Here is a 26694-nt window from a genome sequence, read left to right as displayed (position 1 = left end):
TGCTAATGCACAGATGCTACGAACAGTGGTCATACGACATGTGGGAGCAAAAGTCTCATCAAAATCAATGCCCTTCTCTGTTGGGGTAAAGGCGTTATGCCCACCCTTATAGTGTGTACAAGCCCATAAGTTATAGTACATAGTACACTTAGTACTTTTAATGTACTAAGTGCACTATGTGTACTAGTGCAATATACATGTGTGATAGGGGAGTCACACACTCATGCCTTTTCATGAGTTGACTTATCCCCACAACTCTCTCTCTCCCTTGCTTCTCTGTGTATGTCTCCCATGAATGAACTCTAAACCCTAATTTCAGGTTTCTCCCATCAACTGGTATCAGAGCAAGGTCGTCTGCTGAATCTTTCTTGGAGTGTGCCTGTATCTTTTCTGGTCTCTGCCCAGCCAGTAGGCGTGGGCTGGCTCAACTGTTGCCCAGCCAGCAGCGTGGACTGCCCAGCAGCCAGGCGGACTGTCCAGCAGCCACGAGCGAGGAGGGCAGCATAGTGGCGCAGGCAAACACGTGTAGCGCTGGTGCACGAAGAAGCGATAGGCGAGCGAAGGCGCCAGCAATAAGCGAAAGCGTGAGCGTTGGCGAACACTGAAGGCGGCGGAGAATCGAGTAGCGAAGGGAGCCCGTCGACTTCAGGCGTGTGGAGGGCGCACGGCGAAGCGAAGCGAAGCGCACAGCACTACACAGCGGCTGGCGCTAGGCGAAACTGAAGCGAAAGTGCTTCGCTCCACGTTAGCCAGGCGAAGCGAAAGGTGCAGCAGCAGCGTTGGGCGTCCAACTGGGTACTAGGCGGATGAGTCCTTGTCCGCTAATTCTTCAGCAGCAGGAGGCCTTCTCCTCTTGAGCGCAGGGGTACCCTCTCCGGTTCCCAGGCTGCCGGCAAGGATCCCACGCCCTGGGCAAATCGGTGGTCTGCTGAGGAAAGCTACGCTGCCCAGCCCGTACAGTACTTGCAGTTGATCTAAATTTGCAGCACAGCAGGTGCATCTCCATCAACACAAGCAGCATCAATAAAGCAATACAGCAGCATATTCATCACAACCCCCTCCTGCAACAGAAATCAACCTGCAAATCAGAGAAATTCAGAAATTACAAGGTATTCTGCTTCAAATTTTTTTTGGGATTTGCAATTGAGCAAGTACAGTAATCAATTGAGCAGGTACAGGTGCCCAATTGCTCAATTTTTTGAGCAAAATTGGCAAAATTGGGTGACATTGGTCACAATCAGGATAAATTTGCAGGAAATTGGTCAAATCAGGATCAATTTGCAGAAAATTGGATGTCGAAATTTGGGGCTTTTGATGTAATTGTGCAATTAAGCACTCATACATGCTGTATGATGTGAAAAATCGCACATTTGGGCAAAATTGCAGTAAATTGCAGTGCAAATCAAGGGGCTTTTGTGCCGATTTGGTCGATTTGCATGCAGGCGATCGCATTTGATGCTGTGGTTAATGTGCTGATGCCTTACAAGCACTCAATGTGCCTGTAAATCAAGGGGCTTTCATGTATTGGATGTATATGTGGCCAGGGGGAAGCATCGTGAACACTCTGGATGCCTTCATGTGCGTCAATGTACCATGTATGATCAGAAATTGATCTTAAATCAAGGGGCTTTTCAAGTTCGTATGCTTGTTGAGCTTGGCAAAGCAGCAGGCAAGACATTTATGCCTTGAATCCTCAGAAATCAGCTTGCAGTCAAGGGGCTTTTGCCCAATTTCTGTTCGGGACTGTTGTATGCAGTGTACAGGACTGTAAAAGTCTGATTTTCACTCATTTGGACAGCCAGGAGAGCATTTATTGCTATTGTACCTGCTGGTACAGATTTGGCACAGCTTTGTGCAAGTTTTGGCATGGCTGTACACTGTTTTGAGTGACCAAAAGGTTCAATTTCAGCTGCTGTACTTGCCGGTACAGGTTTGGTACATCATTGGTGAGCACTTGGTACTGCTGTACAGTACTTTGGAAGGGCAACAGAGCACATTTAAGGTGCTGTCCAAAATCTGCAGCAACCAGATTTTGGTGATTTCATCACATAAAGTGGGAGAAAAGTTGCATTTGTGCTTCCGCAGTGGGAGATAAAGCTTGGGAGAAAAACTGTGAGCACTTTGTGTGCTTTTGGTGCAGTGTTTGCACATTTTGCAGGGAGTCAGGCATTGACAGGTTGCATTTTGCTATGGCAACCACAGGTGAGAGCTCTTCATTGCTTCACATCAAGAAGCTTGAAGGCTCGCATAACTATGATATTTGGCAAACCCAGTGCTACAATGTGTTGCTCCAGAAAAAGCAGCACAAGCCTATCAAAGAAAGGGGTGTAATGCCCGCTTCTCTTACTGCTGAAGAGTGGGAAGATATGGATGAGCTGGCAAGATCTACTATCATGTTGTCTGTGTCAGACTCATTACTTTTCAGCATTCGTGAAGAGAAGACAGCTTGGGGAATGTGGCAGAGATTGCAGGACTTGTATGCCCAACAAAGTGCCTCAAGCAAAGTGTATTGGTTGAAGAAACTCATAGGCCTTCAGATGAAGGAAGGGGCTTCTATGACAGCCCATCTCAATGAGTTTAATGGTATTGTTAGCCAGGTTATCAATCAAAAGTTGGCAATGGACGATGAGTTCAAAGCCACTTTTTTGTTATGCACTTTGCCAGAGAGTTGGGACACATTCAGGACAGCCACTAGCAATTCGCATGCTATGCTGTCATATGCAGATGTTGAGGGTGCTCTTCTTCAAGAAGAGATGAACAGGAAAAACAACTCTGTTGGCAAGTCTAATGCAATGAATGCACGTGGGAGATCCCAGCAAAGGGGGAAAAGCCAAGAAAGGGGAAGGAGCAAGTCTCGCTCCAAAAAGGATTTGGAATGCCATTATTGTGGCAAGAAGGGACACATCAAAAAACAATGCTACAAATGGAAAAATGATCAAAAAGAAAAGGGAAAAGGCAAAGACAAAGAGAAAGATGAAGCCAAAGATGTAAAGCCAAAGGGCAAAAGTGGAGTCAAGATCGAAGAAATCAATGTGTCACATGCAGGTGGCAGTGAGGATGAGGTCCTCTTTACGTCTTCACTTGATGCCCATTCACTTCTTACAGGTGGTCATGGTATGCACTCATGGATCATTGATTCAGGTGCCTCCTTTCATGTCACAGGTTGCAGAGACTTGTTTGTCAGGTATACTGCTGGCAATGAAGGAGTGGTTTATTTGGGTGATAACCATGCATGCAAGATTCTTGGCAGAGGTGATGTGAGGCTTGTGTTTTCAGATGGCTCACAGCTTATGCTCCATGATGTCAGGCATGTGCCTGAGATCAAAAAGAATCTGCTTTCTACTGGACAGCTTGATGATGCTGATTATGTTACCACATTTGGTCGTGGAAAGTGGAAGATTAGTAAGGGCTCACTGGTTGTTGCCAGAGGCTCTAAGGTGGATACTCTTTATTTCATGCATGCAGGTGTTTGTCACCATGCTAATGTAAATGCAACCGAGCTGCCGGAAATCTCTATGTGGCATAGCCGGTTGGGACACATGAGTGTCAAAGGAATGGAGCAATTGTCTCGTTTGGGTTACTTGCCTTCTCTAAAGTTTTCAAGTTTTCAATTTTGTGAGCATTGTATATATGGTAGGCAACTACAGTGCCCCCACAAGAAAGCTCTTGGACAAAAAGATGCTCAGTTAGAGCTTGTGCATACAGATGTATGTGAGATGCCTCAGCTTTCTTTGGGAGGGGCAAAATACTTTGTGTCTTTCATTGATGATGCCACACGCAAGGTGTGGGTTTATCCTCTTCGTTTGAAGAGTGATACATTCTCAGTGTTTGAGAAGTTTGTTGCTCTTGTTGAGAATCAAACTGGCAAAACACTGAAGGCTTTGCGTTCCGACAATGGTGGAGAGTACATGTCCAAACAGTTTCAGGACTTTTGTGATGCTAAAGGCATCAAGAGGGAGCTCTCTACTCCTTATGATCCTCCACAAAACGGGACAGCAGAGAGGATGAACAGGACCATACAGGAGAAGGTCCGTTCTATGTTGTCACATGCTGCATTACCTCATGGTTTTTGGGCTGAAGCTGTTATGACAGCCGTACACCTTATAAATAGGTCACCTAACACGAGGCTTGGTGGGAAAGTGCCAGAAGAAGTATGGACAGGGAAGCCTCCGTCATACAAGCACTTGAGAGTGTTTGGTTGCGTTGCGTACGTGCACATACGCAGGGAAATGCGCACCAAACTTGATCCTAAGTCTCATAAATGCATATTCCTAGGATATGGTGACAGAGGTGAAATGGGGTATAGACTTTGGGATCCCATGAATAGAAAGATCATACGCAGCAATGATGTCATTTTTGATGAAACATGCATGTATAAGGAGCCTGCAAGGCAACAGGAGCCTGGCAGAGTCATCTTTGATGATGATGGACATCATGGACAACATCAAAGGGCTGTAAATCAGCCATTACAGCAGGAAAACCAGCCCTTAAATGGTGCTGAAAATGGTCCAAATGGACAGCCAGAGATGGCAGAAGATATCCCTATGGATATACCACAGTTGGAGGATATACCGGGCATGATTTTTCAGCCTTATGGCATGGAACAGGAGCCACCAATGGGTGATATGCAGGCTGGACAGCAACCTGCAAATGATGGTCATTGGGTACGGAGGTCCACAAGACCCTCCAGAGCCCCTGACAGGTTTGTTCCAGGGGTTGACTACTTGATGCTTACTGACTGTGGGGAGCCCTCATGTTACAAGGAGGCTTTACAGAGGGCAGACAAGGCTCTATGGGAGCGTGCCATGAAGTCAGAGATGGATTCTCTGCATAAAAATGGAACATGGAAGTTGGTGTCTTTGCCTGCAGGCAAGAAGGTTTTGCCATGCAAGTGGGTATACAGGCTCAAAGTTGCACCTGATGCAAAGCCAAGATACAAAGCCAGGTTAGTGGCTAAGGGCTTCAAGCAGGAATATGGTGTGGACTTTGATGAGATCTTCTCTCCAGTGGTCAAAATGACCACACTTAGAGCTGTGTTAGCTTTGGTTGCACATGATGATCTGGACTTGATTCAGATGGATGTGAAGACTGCTTTTCTTCACGGTGATCTCCATGAGGAGATATATATGCAGCAGCCAGAGGGTTATGCAGTGAGTGGAAAGGAGAAGCTTGTATGCAAGCTGAAAAAGAGTCTTTATGGGCTCAAACAGGCACCAAGAGAATGGTATCATAAATTTGATACATTCATGAAATCTCAGAAATTCAGGAGAAGTGACATAGATCACTGCTTGTACACCAAAAAAGCTTTGGATGGCAGTCTCTTGATTCTCATTTTGTATGTTGATGATATGTTGATTGCCGGGAAATCTCGTAAAGAGATGGATGCCTTGAAGAAGAGGCTGCACGAGACCTTTGATATGAAGGATTTGGGTGATGCAAATCACATTTTGGGTATGCGGATACTTCGGGACAGAAATCAGCATGTGTTGTATTTGTCTCAGAAGGAATACATTGGCAAAGTCTTGCAGAGGTTCAATATGGACGGGGGGAAGAAAGCTAGTACTCCTTTGCCTCCATATGTGAAACTCAGTGCTATGGACAGCCCACAGTCGGATAGAGACAGGGCTGATATGGCCAAGATTCCGTATGCTTCAGCTTGTGGCAGTCTCATGTATGCCATGGTTGCTACTAGGCCGGACATTGCATTTGCAGTGGGAGTGGTTTCTAGATACATGGCCAACCCTGGCAAGAAGCATTGGGAAGCAGTGAAAGGTGTCATGAGATACCTGAAGGGCACACAGGATTTGTGCATTTGCTTTGGCAAACAGGATGCATTAGTGCATGGTTACACGGATTCGGATTATGCCGGTCATCCAGATAACCGGAAGTCTACTACCGGTTATGTATTTACATTCACAGGAGGTGCTGTGTCATGGATATCCAGGATGCAGAAGTGCACAGCCTTATCTACTACAGAGGCCGAGTATATTGCAGCCACAGAGGCTTGCAAGGAGGCATTATGGCTATCTCGGTTAGTGGTTGATTTGGGTTATACAGGGGATATTCCATTGTTGCATTGTGACAGTCAGAGTGCCATTCAGTTGGCAAAGAACCCTGTTTTTCATGCAAAGACGAAGCATGTGGATGTGAAGTATCACTTCATCAGAGAGGTGATAGAGAACAAGCAAATTCAGCTTGTTAAGATTCATACGGATGACAACCCGGCTGATCTGTTGACGAAGAGTTTGCCTCCGGAGCGGTTTGCTCATTGCAGACACTTGATGGGCATTGGATGAGGCCATTTTCAGCCTTGATATGGCCTTGTATATTATCATGTACATGCTGATTTTTTTTTCTTTTCCTTTACTTAAGGGCACTTTGCCTTTAAGTGGGAGGTTGTTGGGGTAAAGGCGTTATGCCCACCCTTATAGTGTGTACAAGCCCATAAGTTATAGTACATAGTACACTTAGTACTTTTAATGTACTAAGTGCACTATGTGTACTAGTGCAATATACATGTGTGATAGGGGAGTCACACACTCATGCCTTTTCATGAGTTGACTTATCCCCACAACTCTCTCTCTCCCTTGCTTCTCTGTGTATGTCTCCCATGAATGAACTCTAAACCCTAATTTCAGGTTTCTCCCATCATTCTCTTGAGCATAACCTTTTGCAACAAGCCTAGCCTTATGGCGATCCACTGTGCCATCAGGCTTACGCTTCAATTTGTATACCCACTTAGTGCCAATGGCCTTCTTGCCAGGGGGCAAGTCACATAAAGACCATGTACTATTCTTCATAATAGCATCGTATTCTGCTTGCATAGCAGCCATTCAATTTTCTGAACTTTGTGCCTCATCAAATGAAACAGGCTCACTTTCATCGCACATACTAGAAACAGCCAATGCATAACAATCTGACGCATAAGAGGCACCATGAGAGCCAGAACGAGTGCGACTAGACAAAGGGGCATCCAACTTGCTGTCACGCAAAGTCTGCACCAGCCATCTAGGCATGTTCCTAGAGCCCTCAATCTCTTGTCTCTCATCCTTAAGTGCATCATGCACATCTGCATCAGATATAGGCTGATCTGTGCCATCATTTAAAACCTGCATAGGCTGAAAAACTGCCTCATGAGGTATTGCACTTGACTGTGCACCACTGAAAAGAGGCAACAATGTATCATAGACATCACGTGAGCTGATATCTGTCTCCTTAGTACATGAAACCAAGGGCTGAACTGCATCTTCCACAAATACAACATCACGGCTAACCAAAATGCGCTTTGTCTGTGGATGATACAAACGATAGCCTTTGCTCTCAGCACTATATCCAACAAAAATACATTTGACAGCTTTGTCATCCAATTTTCTGCGATGTTGCACAGGCACTAATGCATATGCCAGGCAACCAAAAACACGTAAATGGCCAACAGATGGCTTGCGGCTATGCCAAGCCTCATATGGAGTGACAACCTGTAATGCTTTGGTGGGACACCTGTTTAGTACATAAGTGGCACACATGACAGCCTCAAGCCAAAAACCATGTGGTAGACTTTGACTCTTAACCATACATCTTGCCATTTCCATGAGAGACCTGTTTTTTCTCTCAGCCACACCATTTTGCTGTGGTGTATACGGCACTGTACATTGGTGTTTTATCCCACGCTCAGCCAGAAATGCATTAAATTCTGAAGACATATACTCCCCCCCTCGATCTGAACGGAGGGTGCCCATCTTACTTTCTGACACATTCTCAGCCATAACCAAAAACTGTTTGAAGCACAAAAACACTTCGGACTTTGCCTTCAAAGGATATACCCATGCATGCCTGGTAAAATCATCAATGAAAGTCACGAAGTAAAGGTAGTTTCCAAATGATGGAGTTTGCATGGGACCACAAACATCACTGTGAACAAGCTGCAATCTGCGTTCAGCTCTCACTGATCCATCTTTGGGAAAGGAAGCACGCTGCATTTTACCCAATATGCAGCCCTCACAAACATGCTTGACAGGTGCCTCAAGCTTAGGCAAAGAAGACACCATTTCAGATTTCTGCAGGCGCAGCAAACTTGCAAAATTCAGATGACCAAAACGTGCATGCCACAGTTTTGCATTTGAAATAGCCTGCGTATCCATAATAGCACATGCTGAATCCTGTACACATTTGCCATCCATATTGAGCTTATACAGCCCTCGACATAGTGAACCAGATGCTACAATGATGTCACCACAAGAGAGATCATGAACAGTACATCTGTCATCCACAAATTTTACAACCAAACCTGTTTTGGCAAATGCGGAGACTGACAGCAGATTCTTTTTGATCCCTGGCACATACAATGCATCAAAAAGTGTAAAGGTGTTGCCATTTGCAACATTCAGCACAATCTGTCCAACTCCTTCAACGGGATAAGAGGAGTTATTGGCACAAGTGACAGTATTCCCTGTGGGAGCAGACTCAAGGAAAGTGAATAAACTGCGCTGCGAGGTGATATGCTTAGTGGCACCACTGTCAAAGTACCATACATCTGAATCTACTGCAGACATACATGTGTCATGCAAAGATGGGTCATAACTGCACTGCGCATTGAATGCCCATTCTGTATCTAGCACAACATTAGCAGATTCATTGTTAGAAGGAGAGGCATCTGCAACAGCCATACCAGCCTCTTTCTTCTTAGCCTCTTTCGCAGCCAGCTTAGGACACGCTTTGATGACATGATCATTTCCCTTACAGTACTTGCAAAATGTCTTCTGTTTGTCACCCTTCTTCTCATCTTTGTCTTCCTTCTTTGGTTGCGCAGCATTTGCAGATTTCTGCTTACTAGAAGAAAAGCCAGCTTTACCTTTCCCGCTTCTCTGACTAGCAACGAAAGCTTGATCTGCGACACGCATAATATTCCTGTTTTGCCTTGACTGGTCTTCTTGCAGCAAAACAGAAACTAACTCCTCAAATGATAAGGCATTGGGATTGCCTTTCATCATCAAGCGAAGAGTGGAAGCAAAACCCTGATAAGAATCTGGTAGACCATTCAAAACAGTCTGCACAAGTGAACTGTCAGACAGGATTTCATCTGCAGAAATGAGCTGCTCTTTGAAATCCTTGATCTTTGTCAAAAAGCTATCCATAGAATCACCTTCGTTCATATGCTCACTCTCCAACTGTTTTCGGAGATAAGCAACACGAGCCTCATTTCTTGCCTGATACAATGTGGCAAGTACATCCCAAGCATCCTTAGAAGTCCTGCAGGAGCGAATATGTGGGATAATGGTACGTTTGACAGACAGCGCAATCAAGGCATGAGCCTGCGCATCTCTACCATCCCAACGAATCTGCTCTGCTGAAAGTGGTGGTTCTCGAACAGCTGCTACAGCACTTGTGCCTGCACCATCATCAACAGTACCTGTTTCTGATGTGTTTGCAGCATTCCCAGCCACAATAGGACGTGCATCAATACCCTGCACAATGTTCCATAACCCCTTTGCTACCAATACATGTCGCATCATATATGCCCACAATGGATAGTTGGTGCCATCCAACTTATCCTCAGCAGCCAACATGCGGAATACATCATTGTTGTCAGCCATGGCCAATGACTGTACTACTAGATGTAAATGCTGTCTGTAAGAGGAAAACCTGTATAAAATCGACCTGTGCTATGTAGCACAGCCCAAAACAGACGAATGGGCACCTGTCCTGCAGATTTTAATCTTGACAGAAAATCTGCAAAGTAGGACGATTTTGCCTGCGCAGTACTTGGAATGCAAAAACGGAGGGCGAAATGACCTCAGATCAAAATTCTGAAACGACTGAGCCCTGTGGGCTCGCCCACGGCATATACTAACCTGCAGACGCTCGTGAAACCTCGTCGCAATCGGAGGAGATGAAGCGGCAGGTGCCGGTGATGCTGCCCGGGAGGAGGAAGCCTGCTCTGATACCAATTGTTGGAATTAGGGTTGCAGGAATGCACACACAACTTCAAGAAGATGAGGAAGCTTGAGCACAACACAGTAGTGTATTATGAGTGCCAAAAATGAAAGATAACAAGCCCTAGAAGATAATGGGCGTATATACAATGCACGGGGGAAAAAACCTCCTAGTGAGGGAAAAAGTGCCCCGGCGGTCCTAAGTGTGTTCACACACATCACTACTATAATATGGTAACAGGGAGTATCCGCCACCTTGATAGATTCCTGAGACTAAAGATCAACCTTGGGAGAGATGCTGTACTTAAGCATGAATTAACAATTAGGTCAACCATCATAAGCCAACAAATCCGACATTGTCAAGGTTCTAATAGTCTAGTATAGCTAGCAAATCCATCCTTGTAAGCCCACAAAAAAACTTAGTGCACCCACCACACAAGGATACAAGGATTTTTTAAGCCGAAAATTGTGCAATTTTTTTGTTACCATATCCACTTTCTTCCATCATTTAAACAATACATACAATATGTGCGACTCAAAATGCACAAGTCTCTCATCATACAACTAGCTCTCGCATTTTCTAAATGTCAAAGACTTAGAAATAGACCAAATCCATGGTCGAGATACTAGGGAAAAACCTCAAGATATTGATTAGTAAATTGGCTCAACCCATGAACAAATTCTTAATAGTTAATAAACCTCAAGATATTGATTACTGAATTGGCTCAACCCATGTACAAATTCTTTATGGTTAATAAACCATATCCTTGCTTTAAGCAAAGAAAGCTTCAAGTCTTTGTGAATAAGTTCCATCTCATAGCCTCCAAGGTAAACAAATTGATATCTTATCATCACAACGAGATTTTATTTTTATGCATAGAAAAATCAAGAGACAATATGCCTATAATAACTTAGTCTTCCCTTTTGACGGACCCTTTCAAGAGAACGCATGCGATGCAATGATGGGCATGTATGCTAAAAAGAAGATGGTTTGATTCAAACATCAAAACCAAGAGGTTCAAGAACACACACATACAAAGTCACAATTACAAGAGTAGTGCACTTGTTGGCTTGGATTTTTCATCTTTCAAGACTTTGAGCATAGCATGTTCCCATTATCTAATGTCCATGTTTCAACACTTTGTAGCATGTTCCCATTATCTAATGTCCAATATTGCAAAGATTGCCATGCACAACACAATGTCGTGCATGCATGAATTTGGCAAACAAGCTGAAATTTAAAATTGATATCATCCATAGCAAAGAAAAAGTAGCATAGTAATAAAGCTAATCAAAGACAAGATAGCACACAGCCTTGTCAATGCAAGCTTAACCACAATAACGGGCCCATGTAATTCTATGTTTTCTAAAAAATAGCTCATGATCCACACATCTTATCCAAGTGTGGGTTCCCAATCCACCAATGTCCACTCTCCATGCATCAAGATTTTGCTAGATTATACAACATTGGAGCCACACAAGCTTCTTGCAACAAGGCTATAAGCCCACTGACATCATCCATGAGACGCAAAGAAGGTTTCATTCTCAAGTACACATCCATGGAATCTTAACAATTTTTTAATCTCACAAAAGCAAATTGGTATCAAACAAAAGACACCCTCTACTATTGTGAAAAGGAATTCATCTAGATGTGACTTTAAAATAAATTTAAAATACAAAAACATTTTGCTTTAACAAGGGCCAAAGGGGACAACTCACCCTCATATTACATAAAGGCATATGGATCTAAGGGCTTGCCTCTAAAGTGGTCATCTCCATATACCTCATGTGCATGGCCCCATCTCCAACCAGCTTATAAAATTATTGGATAGCCATTAGGAGAGGGCAAGTGCAGGGAGCCCTTTGCATAAGGCATACATAGCCATCCAAGCGGAGCCACCCCAAGATGACATCTAAAAAGATTGAAAGGTCGTGCAATTTAATGCAAGCCCATTCAAGATAGGCTACCAACTTAGCCATGTTAGATCAAATTTGTAGCTTCCCTCATACCAACCACACTTCCCTCTATCCCCACACATGCATCTCTTATATCCGACACACACAAACCACTATCCCTAAACATATCCCTCATATCCCCCCCACACTATATATATATATATATATATATATATATATACACTCATGTTACAAAGTAACATACTATATACTAACTATACTAACATACTATATATTAATCATTCTAACTTATTATACTATATATATTAACTATATAATACTAACTATAATTAACTTATAACTACAAACTATATACTTATACTATATTAATAATACTATACCATAACACTATGCTAATAGTATACTGTACTAACTAATATATTAGCTAATAACTATAACTATATAATATACTAACTACATAATACTATCTATATTAACTATATAATATATTACTAACTATCTAACTATATACTAAGCATAATTAACTATACTACATACAAACTATACTAACAATATAATATTGACTATATACTAACTATATAACCTATATATTACTACATACTATAACTTATAACTACAAACTATAATACTTATATCATACTATATTAATAATACTATACTATAACACTATACTAATACTAATACTGTACTAACTAATATATTAGCTAATAACTATAACTCTATAATATACTAACTATATAATACTATCTATATTAACTATAACTAACTATATACTTGCTATATTAATAACTATATACTAACAATAACTAACTATATTAGCAATACTACATACTATATTAACAGTATAATTAACTATACTACATACAATATATAAACTATATACTAGCTATAATTAACTATATTACATACAACATATGAACTTTATAAGCTAAATAGATTAAGCAAAGCAAGAAACTATACTAACTAGACTATCCAAAACAAGTAAAAAAAGGGAAGCTCCCCAACCCCCCGTGGTCTGCGTTAACGTAGACCACAGGGTGCTAGGGACCCCCCCCCCCTTTTTTTTTCCCTCATGAGGCCAACGGAATTAGCCACCATGCACAAACCCCCCGTGGTCTGTGTTAACATAGACCACGGGGGGCTGCGGAGCCTCCCCCCCCCCCCCCCTTTTCTTCCGCATGAAGCCAATGAAATCGGCCTTTAAGGCCACCAAAAAAAGAAAAAAGAAAAAAGAAAAAAAAAGGAGCCCCCCATGGTCTACCCCCCCATGGTTTGCGTTAAGAGTTCCCTAACCCCCCGTGGTCTGCGTTAACACAAACCACGAGGGGCTGGAGAGCCCCCTTTTCCCCTTAGTATTAATGCAACCCACCTTTTCCCCTTAGTAAAGGGAAGAAGGTAGAGGATGGAGATGGAGAAAGAGCCTTACTTGTGGAAGCATGTTGATTCAACGATGAGATGGAGAAGGTAGAGGAGGGAGATGGAGAGAAGGTAGAGGATGGTAATATAATTATGTGTATTCTAACTATTAGTTATATAGTTATATAATATTAGTAAATATATATTAGCACTATTAGAAATAGTACTATTAGTGATATATTAATATAGTAATATCTGTTAGTATGCTAATATTAATATAATAGTAATATTAGTAATGTATTAGTATGCTAATATTAGTAATATACTAACTAGTAGTAATATATTTATATATTTATATTAGTAATATTAATAATATGCTTGACTATTAATTTGCTAACTAATAGTAATACTAATAGTTAGTATATATTAGGATGCTAATATTAATATAGTAATATTAGTAATGTATATTAGCACTATTAGAAATAGTACTATTAGTAATATTTATTAGTATGCTAATATTAGTATAATAGTAATATTAGTACTATATATTAATACTAAGATCTTTAATAGAAGTTATCACCAGTAATGATACCAAATATTAAGGACTTAGCAGACAAATTGGCACGGTTACCCATTACATGTAATAAATGCAAATGGTAAATATGGCCACGACCTCATGGGAGCATTATGTGAATACGGCCATGACCTCTCTTTTACAACCACCTTGCATAATAGTGCTCTTATTTTCCACCATCTTATTGCTTGCTCAATAGCCTCTAATAATATTAGGACTATCTTCGCTCACAGTAACCTCTTTGTGATCATCTGGGCTTTCCTCAAATGTATGACGGCTTCTAAAGAGGAGGCCACAATAGGTTGGACATTCAATGGTGTTAAGTTGAGCCACTCTATCCCACTGAGAGGTGGGAGTGTTATTGTAAGTTCAGATTTCCTACAATAGACTAGACATTCAATGGTGTTAAGTTGAGCCGCTCTATCCCACTAAGAGGTGGGAGCATTATTGTAAGTTCACATTTCCTACAAACTCTTCTTCCTCGCTGCCAATGGAGGTGAAGGTATTCTCACATCGGGATATAGAAGGAAATGAGCATTATCTTCTTGATTCCATTAATGCACCATTGATTCTCACATTGTCAAAGAGATATGTTCTTCATGATGCATTAATGGCAACTGATAGTAATTATAGTTTGGATGATCTAGAAGAGATATGGCCTGCAATAGGGGATGCTAGTGCTAATGTTGTACTTGAAGATGAGGGGGGTGTTGATGTAGATAGGGATTGTGTCAAACCAACAACTGTTATAGTCGAAAGTGAGGATGAGGTGGAGAAAGGTATGGGGTGCCAATATGAAGATGAGGGTTTAGCTAGAATCAAATATGAAGGGTCAAAATCTTGCTATGTCAACCTTGATGACATATTTGGAGCTTCACAAGCAAGACCTCACAACGTTGGAGCCTCTATGATAGGGCCATCAACTGTTGTGAGGAAAAAGAAAATGCATGTAACCATTGGAGACGATGATTTAAAACCCTCAAAAGTCAATGAGGATTGTTAGTTAGGCCAAAGTATTTTGCCATGGCTCATGGAGAGAGAAAAATAATATCTTGAAAACCAAGATTATGAACATAAAAAAGAGGATCCATGTGAAGGAGATACCAAGGGAGTACAACGAAAATCTTATTTTCGAATCTCCTCCTACCTTTGGAAAAAATAATAAAATGGATGGCATGGAGCAAAAATATGATGTGCTTATATGGATGAGGCCTTCAACAACTAATATATCTATCCAATGCATTGTCAAACTTATCTATTGTGTAGGAGCATTGGAGTGTCAGAGGGTGAATTGTCATTATATTAATAAAAAAACAACTATACATTCTTCTCTTCAGAGAAAGTTTGTAAAAGAAAATTCCACTTGGCCTTCAAGCTGGGAGAAAATCACAAAATAATATGCCACTATTGTCGTAGGGATGCCCATTGTGTGGACACTTGTCCTTGTATAGTTTATTATGTCATGTCGCACAATGTAACCATAACAAGGATAATGGTTTATTAGATACAACCTAGAAAATCTAAGGCTGTGATAGAAAAAACAAAACGACTTATTGTGAACATTATAAAAGTGTATTGTGAACATTATAAAAGTGGATAAAAATGCCGGTCCTCGCAAAGTGCAAATAACTGTGGCCAAGGAAATGCTCATGTCTTCCTTGCACACCTATGTTGATCATAACATTGTCGAACATGCAAAATTTAATAACTTCTTGGAGGAACTTGTTCCACTAGTAGAGAACCACAAGTACACACATTTGTGATAAAAATACTCTTTCTAAAGCAATGGTATTCATGAATACTAATTAAGTGTAATACTATACGTACATAGGTTTTAACAAATTGTCGCACAAGAGAAAAAAGCAAGGATGCCTATTGGGGAGGGCGATGATAGCATACTAATGCTTAGAAGGAGATCAATGTTCTCTTAGCCTACTAATGCTTAGAAGGAGATCAATGTACTCTTTCTTTCATGGTAGTACATTTTCCATGTAAGGCCTACCTGATGAGAAGTGCTTTGTATTCAAAATGTTGACAAAGAGTCCCGCATGAGGAGTGGATCTTGTGAAACACAAGGTAAGGAGGCACTGTAGATTTGTGTCAATCATGGGTGCAATTTGATCATACACATTGAGTCATTAGTTGGAACACAATGGCATGTATCCAAGGTATGACAATGACATCTAGGTTATGACTATTTCAATTCATAAAATCATTATATGAAATCATTATCCATCTCCTCAGTGTACAAGAACTCATGACGATTGCTACATACGAAATGAGGAAGGAAGACACTCAAAGCTAGGTTCTATTTTGGGAGATATTGAATGCAACAATGAAGTAATGCCAGTACCCACCAACAAATTTCCATGGTTTCATGGCAAATGAGGCAAGAGCAAATTGGCTTGCAATGCAGACTGTGTTCAATGGAGGTCCTGATAAGATGATGGTGCATCATGAACATACTTGCCCTATTTCACTGGGAGAAAAGCTTACATATAAAGTTCGTGCTAGAGGGTTCTCGAAAAGAACATCTTGACATGTGTGAAAAATAGAGATTGTGCAACACAAAGCAAGAAGCTACAACCCAAAACAAGGCCATACGAAAATGGTGGCGTAATGGCCATGTACCTAAGGGAAGAATTCCTTCGATAGGCATATGGTTGAGTTAGTGGGAAGTACACATAGCACATTGGACAATAAAATGACAACGGTACATACACACTTGTTGAACACTCCAATTTGCATCGAAGGGGAGTGATGAGATTGGCAATGCTAAATTGATGGAATGATAGGTGAGTTGGTCAAATTGATTGGAGTGATGAAAGGGTGTTTAAATGTGCGTTGTAAAATGAATGGGTTATTTGGTTGAGTATGTGGAAAAGCATCCTAGTTGCAAGATATTGTGATAAGAGGTCCATAATGAGTATCATTATGGAATGTGCCAATGAGTGCCATTCATGAGGAATAACTACCTCAATCTACTCAATCCTCTTGTGACTCCCACTAAGATGCGAGTGGAGGCCTCTCTTTGATCCATAGGAAGACTTCTAAGAGTCTTCCAAGATCCAACTATCCATGACCTAAGTTTACATTGAGAAAGGGTGTTTAAATGTGCGTTGTAAAATGAATGGGTTATTTGGTTGAGTATGTGGAAAAGCATCCTAGATGCAAGATATTGTGATAAGAGGTCCATAATGAGTATCATTATGGAATGTGCCAATGAGTGCCATTCATGAGGAATAACTACCTCAATCTACTCAATCCTCTTGTGACTACCACTAAGATGCGAGTGGAGGCCTCTCTTTGATCCATAGGAAGACTTCTAAGAGTCTTCCAAGATCCAACTGTCCATGCACACCTTTCACATCTTGACCAAAAGCACCCCAAGGAACAACCCACATGATGGGAGGTCTCTCTACCTCTTCCTCTGATCTTGGAAGCCTTTGCCTCAAGAAAGGTCTCATACTGCTCCAAGCTCTGGCACCAATTGAAATGTAGACAATAGAGGAATTTGAAACTACCTTTGTTCTTTCTAAGGAATTATTCTCAAAGCTTTATACCACCAGCTCCATCATAGATATAGCGGAGACAAGATGCTATGCCTAGTCGAAATGCATGGTCACTTTTCTTTTCCAGCTAGGCAAAATGTTTGTAGAAATAAAGAGTTCAACTATTTTCACCGATTGCGAGGTAAGTCATAAAAAATGAACCAAAAATCAATCACAATGTCTACCTTCCCAAGGCAGGCCAAAATACCTACTGCCATCGTCCATACGATGAGGCTTGTAAGGGTATAAAGGCTTTAAAATTTAACCTAGTACGTCCATTTGCATTTTATGTAATCAATCTGTCCCTCAGCCTTCAGATGAGGCTGTAATAATAGAAAGCTTTGCATGTGCAAGTATGTGTGCTATCACAAGCTTCAGTCACCTACCCCATATATTCATTACTAAGCATTTGATCTTTCCACTCAAAACCCTGCTACAACATGTTATTGATATCATTATAGACTTCTAACACAAACTCCCTGCTGCTACCTTTATCGTGTGCTATCTTGTTTTGCAACTTTGGAAGCTTACAGACCCAATAAGTAGATCAATGCTTACATTGTTGTTTTCATTTTGTTGAAACTCTTCATATTTCGTGCATGTTGTCAGCACAGGCAATCATATTTCTTGCATTTTGTCAGCACAGGCAATCATAAATTAATGCAACTAGGTTGACTTTCTAGACTTATAAAAGCGCCATGCAAAATGGCTTGGATCTCCATACGTACACATGGTGTTGATCCAAATAGGTGCATTGACATCACCTTTATGTGATTTCTTGTATACCTCCAGGGCAACATTTCATTTAAACTCCTCATGCGCGAACCATTGACGCAGAATAGTCTGCAATGCCATACTCAAACATCAGCATCTGCTTTCAAGTCCAGTAATACCAAACACATTAGAAACAAACCTTTCAGATCACAACAACATACCGGGCAAACAGGGCTCATCTTCAAACCCTCTTCAAGTTCAAAGCTTGAAACTAAAAGCTTGACCGGACTAAATTCTATGCCAATACTGTGTCTTCTACCATCTGCAAAGATGATAAGCTGCCGGTCCAGCAAGTTCTCAAATGCCTGAACCATTGATACAAAGCGTACACACGAAGCCAACAGCAAGAAATAGTTGTATCATGCCCCAAATGCAAATGCCAGTTTTTTCATCTAGTTTTGAGATACATTAGCAGCTAAATGTGGACAGAACGCTTACCCTCTGGCAAACTTCTGGTGGGTACAGATCACACGTATTGTGTGCATCATGAAGGCTTTTGTACTCTGTAACAGGAACAATGTCCAATGAGCTCTAAGCATCTATCAGTACAAAGGCCCATGAAAATGGCATGGCAACTTGAATAAAAGACGAGTTTAAAAACCTTTAAAAATAGTGGTAAAATTGTAAGTGTCCCGTTCCTTCCCTTCTAGTCTCTTCATTGACACCAACAGGTAAAGTTCCAGCACCGAAGCATCTGCACATATATCAAGTAAAACGTTTGAAGCATGGGTTAATTGCATGCCCATAGTGTTTGAACTTTGTACAAGGAAGTTGGTGACTTTAAAAGCTTCGACTTTTAGAAACTTCAAAGTCCTATGAAGCTTGACAAGAAAGTGATAAGCATACTCAAAGCAGAAATCAGGCCAAAAATTAACATAATGTCAACAGAAATCCGAGGCAAAGTAGTGCTCGTGTAGGAGTTTATACACAGGGCTGGCCTCACATACAGATGATGATATGTCCTCTACTGGCTTCAATAGCCATCAAGAAGTTGAAGTCCCACACTCCCTGCGCTTCCATGCTGTCATACCAATCATATGCCATCCACTGGGCTGGCCTCACATATGGATGATGAAATGTCCTCTACTGGCTTCAATAGCCATCAAGAAATAGGTGTAGGAGTTTATACACAGGGCTGGCCTCACATACGGATGATGATATGTCCTCTACTGGCTTCAATAGCCATCAAAAAGTTGAAGTCCCACACTCCATGCGCTTCAATGCTGGTGCAGGAGGCGAAGTAGTGCTGGTGCAGGAGTTTATACACAGGGCTGGTCTCACACATGGTTGATGATATGTCCTCTACTGGCTTCAATAGCCATCAAGAAGTTGAAGTCCCACACTCCCTGCACTTCGATGCTGTCACACCAATCGTATGCCATCAACTGGCTTGGCTATAACATTAAGAGACTCATCTAAATCATCAATCGTTTACCCCTCCTTCAGCGTGCTGTGGCCTCCAAACTGCCACCCCTACCATACCCCTTTGCAGGCAGCTCCAGCCCACCAATTTTCCACCTCATACTGCCTGCCCACAGCCTTTCTGCTGAGTCGCCAACTGCAGCCAAATCTGCAGCCACCTGCAATAGTGACATGTTGAGACCCTAGGCACAGGCTGGCCCCACCTCCTGCTTATAGGTGGGTAAGCACTATGAATACTTACCACACGTGGAATAACACAAGGATGCTAGGTGGGTAAGCGTTCAAGAAAATCAGCAATGTGCCAAAGGCAGACTTTACAGGACTATTAGGTACTTTTTCTTCCTAAGGATGCACATACATGAAGGGTAACGCACCTCTTAATGACTCAAGTTTAGTGTGTCGTCTTAGAGAGAGACATGCAGCTTTGAAATTGGAGAGAGAGAGAAAGCCATGCTTTCGTTCCATTGCACAAACTGCCAAGAACCTGAAAACATTGAATCTAACATGTTTAGTAATGATTTCACTTCACAACCTCAAGGGCAGATTCCCAACATTTTGGAAATGTACTGACAAGAATTTTTTTCCAGAAAAGAGACTTCTATTAAGTAATATAAAATCATCCAAAGGGAGATTTCAAACCAAAAGGTAGGAAGATCTCAACCAATCGGGGGCACTATGCTGCCATAAAAGCCCCATAGGAGTGGAGCAGAAGAAAATATCATGGTTCCACTCTCATAAATCTGCTGCATTTTGTTTGCGCAGCTCTAGAAGATCCCTGTATATGGGCCCAGATGGCCAAAAGAGTATGAACAATGTCACTCCATATACTGCACACACTGGGTGTCAGGAACATGAATACCTCGAAGGCCTCTGAGCATCTGATCTTCCAGATAAGCCACACCGTGATACTAGCAATAATCTCCCAAGTGGTGTCGATACTCAGCAGAGGTGGTGTGTAAGGAACTGGGGGATATCCTGAGGCAAACATCTCTGAACTATGACCCTACGAACAAGAGTAACAGAATCTGCACCCCTGCCCTCAAAAAGAAGCTGTGGGCCAGACTGAGTCAACCATGCAATAGCACCCCAAGTAATATAGATAGGATCATTCCTCAATCTGCCCAAGAGCTGCGCTATGTATCGATACCCAATCCTCTGTGCTCCTTTGCATTCCCATGAGCAATGGTACACTGTCTCGGATGGAGCTTGGCATCTAGGACAAGAGGGATCCATGCCAATAATAGATCTCCACTGGTTGGTGGGCAACCCACCATGTAGAAACAGCCATAAGAAGTCGGAAATCTGGCTCCTCCTGTATGAGTGCCAAAGTCTTTGCCAGAATCTCCTCTCACCAAGGTCCCAATGTAAATATCTAATAGGGCATCCACAATATAGCCATAGGCACCACGGTCCACGAGGCATGAGTAACCATCACTAGGGAAGGGTCAGTCTACCAACGCTTCCCAGAGCGACCCACTACTCTCACTGGACAGATCACAAAGCCCGTGTGATCACCTGTACATCACATCTCTCCATCCACCATGCAGACTAAATGGAATAGAAGGCAACACCCTCTTCCTCCAACCTCAAGGGGCACACCTCTCCCAAAAAAAACCCCCCAACCACAAGTGATGATACTCATCTAAAATTGTACCAGTGATCCGGTGGTTAGGTATAGCTGCATCAATCTATGCAATCCATCGGTGACTCCCTCGAAATGCTGGGTAGATGCCTCTCATCATCTGGAAGACACTTAAAATTCTTCTGGACAAGTACTATCACAGCACATCTCTCCCAGCCTGGCCACTGCATGTACCCTCCTCTTGCACCCAGGGGTCTACCAAGATCATTATTGATAAGGTTGTTCCACATAATGGGCTGCCTGTCAACCTCATCAACTGAGCTTGGCGGTCTGTGACGTAGAAATATCCGCATACTACTCCAAGAGCAGACACAAGATTGAAAATTGTCCTTGATCAGATATAAACAACTTACAGAAAATTGACCAGGTGTCGTGGGCTGAGATCCACACTTGTTATCGAGGCAAGGATGTTCTTCATTTCCTTGCTGTTGAACAGATCCTTCAAAGTGGTCAAGGACAAGGACCCTCTAATATTCTCTACAAGAAAATCAAAATTGATCTCAATCATGCAGCTATACATAAACTCACTCCTATCTTGACATACTCATCAACCCATTGAAACTTGAAAGGATACCATGGTGGCAGAGTTGAACTGCTCGGCAAAATTCGTATCAAGAACACCTGGATCAGTCGGCAGGGAAAGTAGTTGTGGCAAGAGTCTGCATCATATTAGTAAACTGTTCAAAGTTGGCTAAAGCTGAAGACTTCTTCGGATTGTTATGTAGACCAGGAGAACCAAAAGAGAGGAGAAAGGGTAGTGTGTTTATACTTCTGCAAATCCTCTGCCAAAGGAGGATTAAATAGGATCTTTCTATGAGAAAAACGTGACCTCACTCGTTTCTCCAAAAGTTGATCAGCATCCTACACAAATCCTCATGAAACCCTTAGAATGTGACAACAACAGCTTACACTACGTGACTGTTTTCAATACTTCAAGCCCATTAGCTTTGCTACCTTTCTAATGAGAGACAAAAACTGCAATGAAACGAGTCAAAGAGACAAGCAGGCTACAAACATATACCAGGCGACAACTGATTCCAATCACGGCAGCTTGCGAGTCTTTTGACTGCATTATGTTGAGAAGGTTGTAGAGTAGCTTTTGTTTTGACATCTGTATTCCCAAATGTAGTAGATTTTACAGAAGGCTTTGAAATATAAATAGACAAGGTGGTCTAGACGACGAAGAAGTTTCCTAGTTATGAAAAGTTCGCAATTGAAAGAAGATGAAGGAGAAACAATTATACCTGAGCAAAGAGGTCAAAGTCATCTAATATGAATAGGAGTGATTTGTGGGATAAAGCGCATTCTCTGTTTCAAAAAACAGCATAGAAAATCCTGAGCCACACACACAGATTCAACAGATAAACATGCAAAGTCTGCATCAAAACATCTACATGTTGATAAGATAAACTGTCTTGCCTTAGCATGCTTGACAAAAACTGGGAATTGTCGTCAAAAGAAGCCTGTGGATCACAGAACAAGGAAAGAAATTCTGATTTAGAAGTCAACATTAAAACATGCACACCCAAGAATGGTTTAGGCATAGCATGATCATTTTCTCCCATCTTCACCTATGAGCTTGCACTCCAACCAACATCAAAAAAGTGGACACTATAATGTAACATTACCATGAGCCAAGAACCGTGATCAAGATGCTGTAACCATAGTTGCAATCATACTTTTCATTCTTCAAACATTTGAGAGCATGTTAAGTATGAAAAATTTTGAAGTTTCTGGGCCTACCAATCATACTGAAATTATCCTACGTCTGCCGTTTTACTGAATGTAAACTCATTATTCAAAAATGTGGTTCTCAAACATGTTGTGAAGCCAGCACTGGACAGCATAGTTCCTTAACCTATCCTTGCCCATAGTCAAGGCTGCACATTTCATACTGTGAAACATTTCAACCCTTTCAAAAACATATTAAAGAAGAGCAAATAACGTACATGAATATCATAAGCACTCTTTTCCAAACGCTTGCAAACATTGGATGAGAAATCATACAAATATGATTGCAACTATGTCTGCAACATCAGATTGCATCTTTTTCAGTCAAAAACCTAATCATATATCTGTCACCAGAACAAAAAAATCAACATACTGTGCATGGGGGAAATTTCTTTTCCAATTAAGAAGTCAAATTCGTTGCCTATGGACTTCAAAGGCATATAATACACAGCAAAAGAAGTTCTTTATTTGTAAGACAAGATGCAATCAGTCACAACCTTTGTCATAGAGGTGGGAGTAGCATTTTCTTGGCCATGTTAAAAAAATAAAACTGTAGTAAAGCCCCAGGCAGAGCTTCTCAAAACATAACCTTCCTTGTGATGCAACCCAAAATTTAAATACTCTGAGGCTTGTAAATTGATGAAATGATAAAGCCTATGCATATGGTTTCGCTTCACTGAAGTGTGGGGTTCTATATGTTCTTAACCTAGAGGTATGTCTGTCTCAATAAATCTAACTAGCTTCCAATCCAACCCATCTTCTCTTCAAGTGCACAGACATGTACATATTAATGATACATGAAAAGTAGATTCTTACTGTCTTAGAGAAGGTAAGCTGATGTTCTATGCATAGCTGTTTGGCAATCTCCTGCATCAAATTCACCCCAGAATAAACAATCTTGAGCTCTGGTGGATTCAAACAATTGGAAATGCAACATTCACAAAGCCTGCTATTATCGATTGTGGTCTATACAACCTAGCAGAAAAGCACTGTTTTATCCTGACTCTAGCAAAATGTGAATCTCTCTCTCATAGACCCTTGTGTCTTTTGCAGACGTCTCTCTCTCTCTCTCTCTCTCTCTCTCTCTCTCTCATTTACCGAGACCTTTACATGACAGGACATCACCTTCTACTCAGAGACACATCAGAAGCCCAAGAGGGGTTTGCCACAGGTTGAAGGGTATGTATGGGAGTCGGTATACAAAGCGATGTCCAAGACATGTGGCGGAATCCAAGGGTCCGGGCCCTCTTCAGACCACATATGTGCACCATACTTACTGTTGTCCAGAAGGATGAGGCAGCCAGGTATGTGGATGTGTCTATGCTTGCCAACGGGATTAGGCGGTACACATTGCAGTATCCTATTTTCTGTCGGATACATCAGAGTTCTCTAGTGGATGGAAAGTCACCATACTTGGCACTAAAAACAGAGTTTTCCGTGTTGGGGAATATCCTTCTCAGGAACTTCAATGTGCGGACTGGGAAAAGTCAGGTCAGGCTCTTTGATTGACAGAGACCCCATCATCTTGTATGACTTGGATCTTAGGGACATGGGTATTCACAGGACATCGGAGGACTCCCATCAAAGTACCTTCTTTGGTAGGTCTTCTTCTTGGAGATGGGTGCCGCACAAGGGCTCATCATATATAACGGTATGACCAATTCACGTGGATGTGGAGAGCCTCCGTGCAGACATTGATGCTGAGTCTCGAGGACCCACTTTGATCCCACCCCATTGTATCATTGTATTGTTGACATTCTCATGGATGCTTTTCTTCCCTTCAGTTCTAGTTGATTTACTTCTTTATGTTTTTTTCCATAATCCAGTCACTAAATGGACACATTGTAACACTTTTGGATTCATAGATCCTTGGGTCTTTTGTAGACATTAATAGAACTCTCTCTCTCTCTCTCTCTCTCTCTCTCTCTCTCTCTCACAGGCACAAGTAGACCCACAAAGCACAGATCTAGCCAGCCAACCTTGCCTGTAAAAGGCCATGCTGCACCTCAAGCCACTCCCCCTCCTCTGTACCTTGTTACTGCCCCCCTATGATTCTCTACTGCCTGGATGTGGCTCTCCCAGCAGAACTCCTGCATCTTGACAAACACTGTGAAGCCTTTGCATTGTATTGCTGTATGTTTGTACTACAATACCATATAGGTTGTCGGACAGGTAGCTTGTACTCCTAAATCTTCATGAAGACAGTGTGCCCCCATAGAATAAGGCCATCTAAGATAATGTCATAAGGTACAAATATGGCAGTTGGATTAATGGTAACATTCAATCATCGTAAACTTGGGAAATTTTATCACTATTAAGACTCAACTGCAACCAAAACCAAAAAACTCACCCTAAGAGCAGAATAATCATCCGTGTGAATAAGACCACTCAATCTGACCTGAAAACCAACCCGATGTTCTGTTATCAATATTAAATGCCCAACACAATGTACGGATATAAGTAATGTCGCTGCTTTACATTTACAAAAAAATTGGGTGCAGAAAAAAATCCCAACTGAACCTAACTGTGCTCTCTTGGCTTCACAATTTTGCAACATTGTCTAAGGTAGGGTAAAAGGTTTATGATCCGTCCAAGTGAAAGTTTTAAAAAAAAAACAACAAATTGTGTTTAGATTTTTATATCTCCCCACCATGGGGGCTTAGCTATGGGTTTAGAAAAGGGCCGAAGCCAGTGGACATACAATTAACAGAAGATGTGAGGAGAAGCTATACTTACAAACGATAGCCTCTCCGGATACTGCAGCTGAATTTCTGCCACCACTTGGTTGAGGACCTGCATTCAAAAAAGATAAGCGTGCTGCTTCTCTCGCATGAGCGCGTAGACACAATAGAAGACTATGGGAGGGCACTTTACCATGGACTTTCCGCAACCTCTAGGACCAAGAAGCAGGACAGAGTTGTTGGACGCATGGCATACGGTTTGTGATAACAGTTCGAACAGTTTCCTGAATGAGGCAGCAAACGAAGGCAGTGTAAAAAACATGACTGTATATGGTTGGACAAAGGGGTCAAGAAACCTGCCTCTTGTTCTCCTCCGCGTCAGGAAGTAAGAGGTGCGAAGAGCCGCTGCCGCAAAGGCGCGCGCGCAGCAACGCCACCGCCTTGCTGGCGCTGTCGTCGCTGCCCCTCGCACGCTTGGGAGAGGGCCCCTTCTCAGCTGGCGAGCCCCGCCGACCATCGATCCCTCCAGCCTTGCGGCGCCTGCTGGGCGAGCTTCCCACCCTGCGATCAGGCTCTACTTCCATTCCGCGGCCGTCGAAGAAAATGCTGTTAATTTTTCCGCCCTCGGCTCTCTTTGTAAGAGGATCTTAACATCGATAGACTCTATTTTGTTAATTCGACGATAAATATTTTCTAAACGAATTGCTAACTAATGTTTAAATTAATTAAGAAGGTTATAATATACCTCAACACTGACAATTTATTGCCAATGTTGTGCCCAAGTTGAAGATTTCCAAGATCAGGCATGAAAGGATGTTCATATACATAAGATTCTCTTGTTAACATAGAAGAAGAGGTACTCAATAACAATCTATTGGGTAAAGCAAGAAAGAGAGCCCATTGCACCCTATTACAAGGGTCACAAAAGCACCCCCCAAAAAGAAAAAACAAGGGTCATGAAAGCTAGATGAGTTGTTTTGTGCAATCATTGTGGGGATATCAATCAAGAGGCATAAGGGTGATATTCCTTTTCACTACAAGGACATCGATATAGAGCAAGCCCTATATAGAGATGGCATTACAATGTACTATACGAGGAGATGGAGATCAATTGGGC

The 26694-nt window shown here is 41.9% G+C and overlaps 1 protein-coding gene across 2 annotated transcripts; it reads right to left on the bottom strand.

The window, feature by feature from the left end:
• Positions 1–17427: 17427 nt before the first annotated feature.
• Positions 17428–26235, bottom strand: ORC4 (origin recognition complex subunit 4). Of its 2 annotated transcripts, XM_086794680.1 has the most exons (16): positions 25938–26235; positions 25771–25861; positions 25633–25689; positions 25247–25294; positions 23713–23763; positions 22585–22628; positions 22410–22473; positions 22187–22276; positions 21935–22026; positions 21740–21824; positions 21519–21604; positions 19898–20007; positions 18703–18795; positions 18540–18604; positions 18263–18406; positions 17428–18170 (listed from the first exon to the last, which is right to left on the bottom strand). In XM_086794680.1, the coding sequence occupies exons 1-16, from the start codon at positions 26159–26161 to the stop codon at positions 18129–18131; spliced, it is 1386 nt and encodes a 461-aa protein (XP_086650806.1). In that variant the 5' UTR covers positions 26162–26235; the 3' UTR covers positions 17428–18128. The 2 variants fall into 2 exon arrangements, with proteins under 2 accessions (XP_086650806.1, XP_086650807.1); XM_086794681.1 differs by lacking the exon at positions 23713–23763 and having other exon boundaries at positions 25938–26219.
• Between the last annotated feature and the right edge of the window lie 459 nt (positions 26236–26694).

This window comes from Cibotium barometz, chromosome 61 (genome assembly GCF_041138505.1).
Source record: "Cibotium barometz isolate CiBa-2024 chromosome 61, ASM4113850v1, whole genome shotgun sequence".
In the NCBI taxonomy this organism is placed as follows: domain Eukaryota; kingdom Viridiplantae; phylum Streptophyta; class Polypodiopsida; order Cyatheales; family Cibotiaceae; genus Cibotium; species Cibotium barometz.
The sequence above is the reverse complement of the archived record's forward strand: the minus strand, read 5'-3'. Positions and strand labels throughout refer to the sequence as shown.